At 36.0% G+C, this 12,814-nt stretch overlaps 1 protein-coding gene across 5 annotated transcripts in view; it reads right to left on the bottom strand.

The window, feature by feature from the left end:
• LOC106130562 (protein furry) overlaps window positions 1–12,814 on the bottom strand; it is a 137,085-nt gene that overhangs the window by 106,967 nt on the left and 17,304 nt on the right. For all 5 annotated transcript variants that reach the window (XM_060953642.1, XM_060953644.1, XM_060953646.1 and 2 more), the window contains 2 exons: window positions 12,649–12,759; window positions 11,767–11,921 (listed from right to left, as the gene is read on the bottom strand). In XM_060953642.1, coding sequence (XP_060809625.1) covers window positions 11,767–11,921; window positions 12,649–12,759 — 266 coding nt within the window. The remainder of the gene's footprint in view (window positions 1–11,766; window positions 11,922–12,648; window positions 12,760–12,814) is intronic.

Genomic DNA, 12,814 nt, shown 5'->3' with positions numbered 1-12,814 from the left:
TCAGTGCTCGTATCAAGAGACTGCTCACCCCATGCATAGAAAGTGCTGACCACAATTCATTCCTCTCAACTCTGTCATAGGCCTTTTCCAAATCCACGAATGTGCAATAGACTTTTTGACTCTTGGCCAAAAACTTTTCGGCTATGCACCGCAAAGAAAAGACCTGATCAGTACATCCCATTCCCTTTCGAAATCCCGCTTGAGCATCCCATATTTTGTCATCAGTTTCATTCCTGACTCTATTAATCAATACCTTAGCATACAATTTGCCGACGACGCTAAGCAGGCTTATACCACGATAATTTTTGCAGTCCAGTTGTGACCCTTTTCCTTTGTAAAGTGGCACAATAACACCCAGCATACTTCTTTTGCATCATCGTCAAGGTCGTTGATTAAGGTCAGATTTAGCCTATTCCAGGACGACCTCGACTTGATCAAAGTATGTAGTAAGTTCTTTAATGTCTTTCACTTCGGTCAGCACGTAGCGAACCTTTGATTATAATAGTCCCAAAGGTGGGTTCATCTTTTAGTTAGTAACATAATGAGAATCACAGCGGACCGCTGGTGCCGAAGCTTAATGGCAGTGTGGGTAGCTCGGAACACGCCAAGATGAGAGAGAGAGAGAGAGAATGATTGGGAATCAAAATTGTGTGTATAAGACTCTTGTATCTATTGCCTCCGTCTACACCGTAAGGGAGAAGCCGTTATACATTTATGTAATAATTGAAACAGCAATATCATTTCAATGTGGGGCACCGAGACGCGGCGTATCCGACAGGACATTTGATGATTGGGTCCTCGTGTCCCGATTATCATATTGTTACACCCGTCGCACGGTTAAGCGGACGGTAGGCGCAATAACTGTCCACATGATAGACTAATATTTTTAGATGATAGGTCAATACTATAGACTCAATAGACCAATCATTTCAATTCATGACAAATTGCAAATGACTATTTCGGAAGTTATGTACATCTATATCTCTCATCTATCATCTATTTTGATATATCACATCAATTTACTGGAAACTACTAATTTTTCACAAAATTTCGTAGAGTTCTTAATCTACAGAATGGCTTTTAAACACACTTCACATTTTAATATTTATAGCCATGATCCACGTGTTGGGGAAAAAACAACCACGCTGCTTAAATTGTGTCCGCATTGTCAATACATTTTTCTTGTATTCTCATACAGCTTGTACTTATTTAAAATTTACCACTCCGCCAAAGATCCTCCACTGACATTGAATTATGTTTAAAAGATAAAGATTTATTATGTGATACAAATAAAATAATAATAAAAAGTATCTTCATTTAGGAAAAAGGTTCAAGTTTTAATTGCTACAAGCATATTTAAACAATATACAAAGGTAAAACAAAATTACATAGCTGTTCTAAAAAGATTACAACATACCAACTAAGCACATATTGTAGATAAACTGATTTCACCAACTATACGTAAAGGACTTTGTTCTGACGACGAACAGAACACTAACTTTTAAACCAACAGCTGAGATTGAAATCGGTTTTAAGCTGTGACGAGGTAAGGGTTAAAAATTACACAACTGAGTTTTAAAGTACATTTTACTCTTCTTCTTAAAACAGTTAACTCCTCTTTTTTTCTGTTTCATTATACTCCTATGTTCAAAATATATATTAAAAGGAAAACCATTACGACTAGCTAGGCATCACTTGTTCTAGAGAGTCAACCGACTTATAATGTGCTTCAAAATTTTATCTAAAAATGCCGCTGAATTTGAGTATAATTAATAATATTTTACTGTGATGGGAACTAAAACTATATAGATTCGAACCGCGTGGCCCCACACGCATTTGATCAATTTTTACTTTAATTTCCTTTGCTCCATATTGCGAAAAGCAATTTCCATGTTGAATTTGAATATGTTATCAATATATGAAAAAACATATCCGGTGTACGTTCTAGTGTTTACAGTTACTAAAAAACTATTTATTTTCAATATCAGAATTCGATGTATTCCAATCGCATGGCCATTTTGACGTTAGGTAAATCGTTGCTGACAAGAGTGATGAGAAATAATTCAGAAATCCATAGAAGCAAAAGAAGTGGCAAGTTGTAAGAGGTTGGTACCAGAGGTACCTAAATAACGTCGATGTGTCTTTGGATATTATACTCTTCTTCCTTCTGGCTTTAGTCCCGGATGCAACCTTATCACTCTGGAAAGGAGCCCAGGGTATGCCTTTGACCCTAAATCCTGGATGGGGTGAGTCTGGTTTTTATACGAAGCGATTCCAGTCTGATCTCCGCAACCTTTGCAGGGGAACCTAACCCGTATTGGATCGATCATGATTACATCTAGTTGCCTGAATGTGCAGGTCTCCTCGCGATGTTTTCCCTCGCGCCACACAAATCTGGATATTGTCCACATTGTGTTGTAAATAAATTCTAACATTTATTGGTTCTCTCTCAGATAAGTGGGTATTTGCTATTGACAAATCAATTGTGCGTAGGTGGTTATTCAGACGATGCACAGTATCACTATTGTCTGGCCCTGTCGCCTGCACGCGATTTGGAATAAAATGTTAAATAAGTATTTATTTCTACATTAATTTTGCGTCTCTGCCCGCGTGAAATAGACATATAACACATAGCGAATTTCAAATCACTAAAACCAGCGGTTTTTACAGTGCGTTTATATGCAACCCAATCAGTCAGTCAGTGGCCTCTTTTCCGTATTTAGATATATGAATACCGTGTGATTTCCGGCACTTCAGAAAAGAACATACATATCTTTTCCATGGATGTCGTAAAAGGCGACTAAGGGATAGGCTTATAAACTTGCAAGCAAGGCAAGCAACCTATGACTATTTGAATCTAACTTCCATCATTAAGCCATACAGCTAAACGTACGCCATAGGTGAGCCTAACCAAATAAACAACCAAACATATAGACATAATTACGCCTTTATTCTTTACGGGGTTGAAGATGTTACATGTTCTAGTTATTAATGACGGGCATGCCCTGAAGAGATATTGAAAGTGCCTGTCTAGTGTATAATTTAGCATTTCTACCCTATAATTTAGTATATTACTTGATTTCGCCTGCCGTATGAAAAATCATTAATAACATGTGAATTAACGTCTGAATGAAGTAATGAATGTTGAAAATAAAGAAAAATAGAGCCGCGCATTATGTAATGATGATGAATAATTGAAAGGCACTTAGGTTGTGTGTGGGGTTAAGTTTAGAAACTGAAGTTGGTCTAGATCGATTATCCTTCATTCGATAAGCAATTGTTTGACATTGACACAAAAACGTTCATATGTGGTGCTTTTATATCGGTGCACCGAGTGGGCAGCGGCCTCGATAGCTAAGTTGGAAAAATTGCAGCTTGGTTAGGCTTACACGAACATAGGTCGGATTCCCACTATACCTAACTGAAAATTTTCATGCATATTTTATATTTGAACTTAGCTTTGAGTGTCAGTTCTGATTTTTGTTTGCTAGCGTCGTTTGCTTAGCGTCTCGCCCCGGCTTCGCACGGGTGCAATGCTGATACTAAATACACTACAGAAGTCGGCCAGTACCGCCGCAAGCGCTACTTCCCGTAATTTTAAATCTGTAATATCTTCGAAAATATTCATTTAAAACTTGTGCTGTAAGGTCCATATATGTAGATCTATATCAAATCAACAATGTACTTAAGCTATTTAATTGGATAAGGATAAATGCTGTATTGGTTAAAATCGCTTCAAAATTTGCCATTACTTGGCGTAAAAAGTAAAAAAAATGTTATTGTGGGATATCCACGAGAGATAGGACATATACCATCGCGGAGTTTTCTGTAGACCTTTTTAATGTGTACAAATAATTAGCACATTATTTTGATAAATGTCTTAGGGTTCAGCCTGCGTTTGCAATGTAAGCGAAAAAAATAAGATAATTAACGACATCACATTAGAAACCTCAAAAATAACAGTATTTCTCCAAAATTTTATGGATGTTATTATACATATAAACCTTCCTCTTGAATCAATCTATTGAAAAAAACCGCATCGAAATCCGGTGAGTAGTTTTAAAGATTTAAGCATACAAAGGGACATAGGGACAGAGAAATTGACTTTGTTTTATACTATGCAGTGATTAACTCTGTGATATCAGTACGGTGTAATTGACAATAACAGACCAAAATCGTACTGGTCCGGCCCTCGAAAGGGGATCTACGGGAGGATAATAATTTTATTGCAAACCAGTTTATTCAGTTGCGCTTTTTGTCTTTTTTAGTCAAAACAAAATTTTTAATAAAAATACCGTTGTAAATAAAAAATACGATGTAAAAGGAACACATTCATGGAAAATTTCCACCAAAGGAAATACTTCGTAAATGGTTGAAAGTGGATATTATTAAAAGATAGCGTTGAAAGGGGATTTCTACGGAGAATTATGAGCTAAGAAACTGTTCTTTGCTGAAGTCATAAAAGGCTTAATGATAGTTCTGCGACATTTAATGACAAGTGCTAGCGTACATGACCGTTAAAGTTTTGTTAGAAATTATTTGAATAAGTATCGTACGTAAGGGCCTGTAGTTAGCTTTCTATCAACCCATATAGTCATACACTTACGCCACTCGCTATAAATATAATATGCATATGTATTACCGTATTATTTTTATCTCAGTTAGGTATATCTAGATAATGTCAAAATCTTTTATCATGACTGAGACACAGTAACTCGTGGACAGTTTAGCTAGTAACTTCAATAAACCATCTTTGATGATGTTTATCTGTTTATGTTGCGAAATTAATATAATAAAGGTACGGGTGGCCAAACTTATTCAATCATTTTCGTCGTGGTATTGGACGCTGTAAATTGCGGACCGGTGTTGACCTTTGAGACTGGGCACCAAATTATTATGTCAATACAAGAACTGACCAAATTATTTGTGATCTATTTAAAACCAGTGAATGTAGAAAATTGCGATATTTTTTCTAGCTGCGCAAAATGACGCCAATAGCCAAAACTGACGAATAAGAATTGCGGGTATTTAGTACCTGACAAGTGTTAATGGTATTATTGGTATTCTAATAATTCAGATCTTCTTCAAAGCGGTGAGAACGCAACCGAGATTAACGTCAATAAAATGATGATTAAATTATATGTTAAGTTCAATATGACAAGTATGACGAGGAACTACCAACGCCAATAGTTTTGTAAGAGAAGACCCATCTTAGGAAGAACAATTACTAGGGAAGGGATTAAGTTATGGCAAACATTCTCAACAATCTATTGGGCATGCACCATTCCAATATAAACCCTAGTATTGCTAGTGTGAACCCGCACGAGGTAGGTACAAATGCAATGTAATAATCGCCTTAGGCTCACAAACACAATGACAATAGGTTCAGAAGCTACAGCAACAAGGTTTCGTGTTAATAGAATCCACTACTCTCGTAAGCTTTAGGCGTATTGAAAGCATAAGTTGACAGACAAACAGCCCACTAGCTAGGCTATACTGAATTTACATCCGCCAATATCAATATGTAAGTTTGTACAATAGGATTATTTCATGTTATTTTATTTGCGTATTGAATAAAGTTTCATTTCGACCGAAATGAATTTCCAGTATTTATTATTCGAGCACTCTAAATTGCAATATGATGGAAAAACGCTTTACATCAGATTGCAAAAAAATAAATATTTACGCGTTAGCAAATATTACCAATATATTTTTCACTATAGATTTTCGAAAAAATAAAACTTCGCAATAGTGGAATGGTTTGGCTTTGTGCGAGTGTAATTTTATTTTGTCAACGTTTCAGCTGCGCGTTGTAAAACCTTTTATTTGTTTTTAGACATAAAACGAAAAGGTGACCGAAGCATCTATTGATATTAAAGCCGAAACCGCATTTATCAGTATATATTCCAAGCTACATCTTAGCATACATACTGTTACGATGAAGATATCTTTTAATGTCCACAAGAGCGTAATACAAAATCTAATTCAGTTATTCATAAATCGAACCGCAATCATAATAAGAATCTACACTATCCTTTGTGACTCAATCAACGTGAAATCAGCATAGAAGTATGAAACATATGACGAGCTGAAGCCGAGATTACCTACGTGATGCTATTGACTGCTATTACTCAAAACATCAAACGCAGCCGCCGGCCGGCAACATCAAAGACGGCCAGTGTAACACAATATTTGCCATCCAGGTTTGGTTAGCCCTGCGCCCTAGGCAATGAAATTGGGAAACTGGGCATCACAGAGTCGGTTTGTCTATAGAGAGCGCTTCATCTCATCTTTCATATCGGCCGGCGAAGGCGTAACCGTCAGTAATGAAAGCTTGGACTATTTACATTTCGTAGGTTATATCAAAGGTTGCAAGCTATGATATGATTGGTATTTGGCATCATAGGCCTGTGTCTATATTAAATCGAAGCTTCGCCAATAGGCTATTTGACTGTATTAAAAATATACATTTCTTTTATGTCATCAGTCTTAATATTATTTTTTTGGAGCGATTTGTATTAATGCGAGATAAAAATATTGCATTATTTTAACAAAATCAGTCTCAGAAATTTAGGTTTTTATATGCAGCTGTCACGTGACTAAAAACGAACGTGATTGGCTATTTCTATTATGACGTCAATTATCCATAAACAGACTGTGGATCGTACCGTTCCTTAGTGTTCGCTATTATTTTTTAAGATTTTATAAGTGTTTGATCGCTCAGGATTACTCAGATAACATAGGTATTTAATAATGGAAACCAATTCCGCGAAAGCTGACAGTCGAAACCTACTAAAAGTGGACGCAATAATGGTTGGCGCCTTCTTCAAAGACAATCCAGATTTCTATGCTGCCGAACTGAGGAATGTGAAAACATCAATGTAAGTATATTTTCGTAACCACAGATCTTAGATCATGATCTGAAACCACTTCTTGCGAATATTCAAATCCATGGGCATAGAAAAAAACAGTTTCGTAGGAGATTTGATTGTTGTATTAGTGCATCGAGGCACTGCACAACATTTATAGGAACTCATTTCAATAATTTTCACACATATGACGTGGCACAAGTTAAATAAAACAAGAGAAAATCAAAACTTTTCGAAACACCAACATACTTTGTATGATATTTATACGAAATTTACGTCACTGCATGCCATGGCCGCCATATTGCTAAAAGTCGCGTTTTGGCGGCATATTTGAATATTTCATTTTCTTTTTCGATTTTTTAATAAAATAGCTGTAATAAAGGCAGAAAAGTATTTTTGTAGGGCTCCTTTAAAACAAATAAATACCCTAAGATAGTTTTTAGAACTTTGTCAAATAGCCTATTCTAAATAAAAATTCTCGTTTTTCGCGTTCCAGTCGGTCCAGAAACTAAAATAAGCTAAGATACTCCCGAAAGCTTTGTCTCTGTGCTGAATATTCTCAAAATCGATCCAGTACAAATACCTGTATTCATTAAAAACATAAATAAAGGTTTCAGTCACAAATTTAAAAAAATATCAAATGTTTTAAATCCCTTATTGATCACGATATTCCCTTGAATCACGATTTTACTTTTGGTTCGTCACATAACATCTATACCAATTTTTCAATTTAGGCATGCATCATTTCTTATAACAAAGAGTGAGTACCTATTTACATGATGGAAACTAGATTGTTTATAAAGTCAGTGCATGTGAAGTTGGAAGCTTGTCTAAACATGATATCAGATAACTTCTTGACAGACTTCATTTACCGTATGCTGTCATCTTCTGAACGTTAAACACGAAAGCAATTTTGATAGGGTCATATAATATTGGTTCTAAGGTTGCCAAATACTACAATCCAGCCCCGTATAGATCGCGCGACGCCATTTTTATCGCGCGAAAAACTATCGCTGCCCCTTTCACGTTAATGAAAAGCGAAACAGCAATAGATTTTCGCGCGATAAAAACGGCGTCGCTTGTTCCATGCTACGGGGGCAAGAGTGGGTTCAAAATTATAAATATGAAGCGTCTACATGAAAATTGATCATAAGATACATGAGCACATTTTTTGGAAAAAATGCTCTGTTATAAAACAAGGTAAAGCAAAATAAACCCTTTATTAGCCCTTTATTGTCGCAACGCTCAAATGTAATATATTAAAGTGCAACCCTATGAACGATGTCAACGCCTTTAATTAGTCCACGTACACTAACATATATTGATATCGAGGACAACGAAGGAAAAAAAACTTACCTACTTCACTTACAAGTCAATTTGCATTTTAAAGAGATGTTTTATTAAATCTTAAAGCCTTTACAGCGCCAAGAAACTTAGAAGTCATTAAGGTCTTAGAAGTGTTCCCTAGATAAGTGGGTCAAGGTTTTAATATTAGTTAATAGACAACTTAAGCTTTTACAAGAAAGTTTGCATAAATTTACACGTAAATATTACCGCCGCCGTGATTGCGTCTTCTTCGAGTGATCATGTAAAAGTATATATATATTATAATCATCAATTCCATCATCTAGTCATTCAACTAAACTGTCCATTGAATTTTTTAGAGGCTAATGGTTCTGTTTACCTTGTTGGGGACGTAAACGTAACATGTGTAACGATTGCACCCTTCAAGCGGACCCGGGGCCCGTTTATAAGTAAATAATATATACGGGACAAACCACACAGATTGAGTTAGCCTCAAAAGTTCAAGATTCTCAACGATCTTATATTTTATAATAAATACATGTATAGATAAACATCCAAAACCCATAATCATAAAAAAATTATAATAAGGTTAATAATAAACGAGAATTTTATAAATAATACATATTATATATGATACCTACTGCACTTTCCTTCATTACGCATCATCAAACCTCATCAAAATACAAATTTATTCAAAGTCAATCAATAGTTACATGAGTTAAATAAAAGTATGCAAGCAAAGATATATCTTACATTGATCTTTCCGACATTTATTTATATAAACTTTTCTAGTAAAAGCTCGAGGAAAACTGTACAAATCTAAAATGCACACCGCGTGACCTCTTAGTAATGTTTAACTGCAGTCTTAATGTAACGCATGACCTTAATCGCCGAAGACCCTGAATAAATAATTCCAATAGGTCACATCAAAAATAAACTTGCAACATGATATGACATTATGTAACATGTATTGTTGTGTGAACATCGCAAGCCGTGTCCATTGTCAAAGCGTTTAGGTCAATAGCTGGTCTACAAAGGCGATCTTATAAGGCCAATTCAATCAGAATCGCTTATTTATAAGGCCGACTGGTGAATCGATGCCTGTAATAGTACATGGATCGCTGCACTTTTGTAAAGTACTGCTAGGCAAAATGGCTCAGTAATCAATGGTTTGTTATATATAAAAAAAGAAACTTATTGATTGACTGGCATATAATTCACAACCTAAACAGCTGGGTCTACAAATTTGAAAATTGGAATGTGAGTTTCTTATGCGGTCTAGTGTTGCACTAAGAGAGCATTTCCCATAATTCCCCACAGAGACAGTATTCACAATAGTTTCAAAATTCCTACGGAAACGGCAATTAAAAAGAATTTTGTTTTACGTGGTTGATGCTTCCGGCGTTTTCTAGCATTGTCATATAGACGGACAGGGAATTGAATGAAGCTCGCAACTAAGGTTGCTTTATTAATCCCCAAATTCCGTTATATGAATCGCAAACACAAAAGCTTCTGCAATTAGAAATTTTCGACCGGTCTAGACTGTGCTGAACCCGTTTGATGTTTATTTGATTTAGGTGTACACGCATAAGCTTACCAGCCCGCCAGTTTCGTTTCAATTTAGTTCCTATTACGCCTTAATAGGGGTGAATGGTGGATAGTTTGTTATCCTGTTGGCGGAGCAATAGTTTCATCGCCTGTCGATACAATGGAATTAAAGTCATGGGATTAAATGAAGCGGCGAGCCGTGTTGCAGGGGTCCGTTATGGGATTTCACGATCTGTCCCCGTGGCGTCATATTGGATTGGACATGGATCAACTGCAATCCAAACAGCCTGCTTTTTCATTAAGCCGCATTTATACGGATAGATGATGCCTCTCGGCTGCAACTATGATAATCGATAAACCTTTGTTGGTATTAGTTTTTATTTGCTTAATGGAACGGTGGTGGCGTTATTTGTTTGTTGATGATATTTTGTAAACATTACATCTGTAAGTGTTCAGTTTTAGTAGTTTAGTTTTTACTAAATAATTTCTTACGTAAATTAAGTATATTGGAAATTCATGGAAAAATTTAAAGTAAGAAATGACTTCTAATTTTAACCTCGTGAAATACCTATAGCCACAATTTTTCAAAATTCGGATTAATAATGTGAATTTCAGTAGATTGAAAAACTTTAAAATCACAATAAAACTGAAAGGGCATGAAAATTTCAGAGCCAAACAGATTGAAAGCATTACTCAATTATGAAGACAAAAGTTATTACAACGAACGTGTATGATTAGATTGATAAATGTAGTCGGCCGAAGACAAAACGCATTTATCATAGAATTTGAAATAATATTAGACTACATAGATATAGAAGTGGTAAATACTGATGAATGAGATGTGGCAACTAATGGTTGTGACACCATAACGTTATATATATATACTACATATGAATACTTTTCACCTGCGTGTGATGCAACAACGATTTCCATGCTTTATATAGGTAGACATCGTTGTCATACATTTGAATAATGATTTATTTATCTTTTGTACTCGTATTAATTACATATCGAAATTTTAATGAAAACAAAAAACGTGTCACCTCCTAATTAGTTTTATTGCAACACTTAAATACAAATAAAGTGGCACTGAATATCTACAGTACGTTTATAATAAACAACTGTAATTTAACCAATCCGCCCAAGTAAATTGTTAATTTATCAGGTTTCAGTTCCCACGCCGTTTCGCGAAGCCGGCCCGGCATTTCGTAACACATTAGTTATTAAAACCTCTAAGTGCGGTGTTATTAACCCTTTGTAAGCCAAGTTTGCCTGAAAATTGTGGATTTTAAACCTTAACACGAAATAATATTTGCTAAAGTTTGTTCGGGAGAATATGTATATTGCTTCTATTGTAGTAATAAATTGTTTACGTTATTTTTACTTTTAAATTTTAGAGGGAATTACTTTCATCATTTATCATAGTGTTTAATGATATGAGGATCGTTTTGAATTCCGCGAAATCAGTGTGGTGAATCAGAATACTACACGAAGGAGCTCCCGATTCATCTTCTGGCATAGAGGTGGTTGTAATCAGAGAAAGACAAAGCAATGAAGCTACTTAGAACACCTATTAGACAAATATGACTTACTTTAAAATGTTGGGAACAACTTGGCAGACGTTAATGAAAGTAGTATGACCACAATAGCGAAAGAATGAGACCATTTCTTCAGAAAGTTTTCTTTGTGTGTTCAATTGACATGTTTTAAGAAACAGTGAATTAAAAATTTCCATGGTATGTTAATGGGTCATAGGCAGACCGTAGGGTTACCACTCTCCCGAAATTCCGGGACTCTACCGTTAATAGGCAGTAAGTTCTCAAAATCTTCTGATTCCAAACATCATTCCTTACGTCTTAGCGATTTCGAAAGCACGCACACTTGTTCCGCGCATACAAAGGTCGTCCATTTTTGTTTATTTATCAATTATCACGCATCAGAATACTAAGTAGTACTTACATATGATTTATAAAACTACATTCGGTTCTGTGTCGTATTCCATATAATAAAGTTTGATATTCCTAAAAAGCTGCTATTGAGTTACCTTGCACTAAAAATGGTGGCGAGCGCCATGAAGCAGCCGTCAGCGACGCGTGGCGGACCCGTGAAGCATTTGTCCACGGTCCAGTCCAGGAGTGGCCCAATGTCTGGGTTGCAGTCCAGCAGGAGGACTATCGTCTCACGTGCCAACTCGTAAATCTAAGGTACATACAAACATACTTATTTATCATGCTTCTTTCGCTAGAAAGGTAGCTGAAGACGATCTATATTGGATCCATTTTTAGGTTTGGATATTTTTTGTCTTTTGTCCCGTCCAACAGTGGATCAATGTTTCAGTAACAATCCAATATGAGGGACGATGGTATCAGATGGTATCAACTCCGAAATTTAAGTACTTACATACTTATTCACGCTTTTCTCCCGGCATGGTAGGCAGAGACGGATCCATATTGACGCTCATAGATTAGGATACTTTTGTCTACGTTAATTTCTTAAAGTAGTATTTGTAGCAGTTTTCCACAGACTAGTCCAACAGTGGATCAATGTCTGGGTAACACTCCAGTAGGAGGAAGATTGTCTCACGCGCCATTTCGTAAATGTAAGAAGCAAAACATTGCTAGGATATTGCTGTTCTTTTCCACACATTTTGAATAAAGATCTTTGGTTTTTGATAGGACAGGTGGTTGTATATAATAACGATTTCAAGATCATAATCAGCATAGCATATGGTCCGATTGAGCCTTAGGGAGGGCCCAGGGTCCGCGTATGACTATGGGTCAAACCAATATGTGCGTCTTACCAAAAGTTCCATATAAAAACATGTGGTTTTGATTGACGTTCCTCTTGCTTATGACACGAATTTCGTTTCACACCTTTGCTACATACATAATAATAAAAAATAATAAAAAAAACATTCTTAAAGTACCTTATCGTTGGTAGAAGAGAGCATTTCGCTGAGCCAGGGATATAGAGAGCCGTCCTCCGCTAAAGCACTCGGGGCGAAACAGGGCCCGCAACATACCAGCGCGCTCATTGCCTGTTCAACCAGTAAAACGGTAAAATTATAATACATCATGATCCAATATAAGTAA

The sequence above is a fragment of the Amyelois transitella genome, chromosome Z (assembly GCF_032362555.1).
Source record: "Amyelois transitella isolate CPQ chromosome Z, ilAmyTran1.1, whole genome shotgun sequence".
Lineage (NCBI taxonomy): Eukaryota > Metazoa > Arthropoda > Insecta > Lepidoptera > Pyralidae > Amyelois > Amyelois transitella.
The sequence above is the reverse complement of the archived record's forward strand: the minus strand, read 5'-3'. Positions and strand labels throughout refer to the sequence as shown.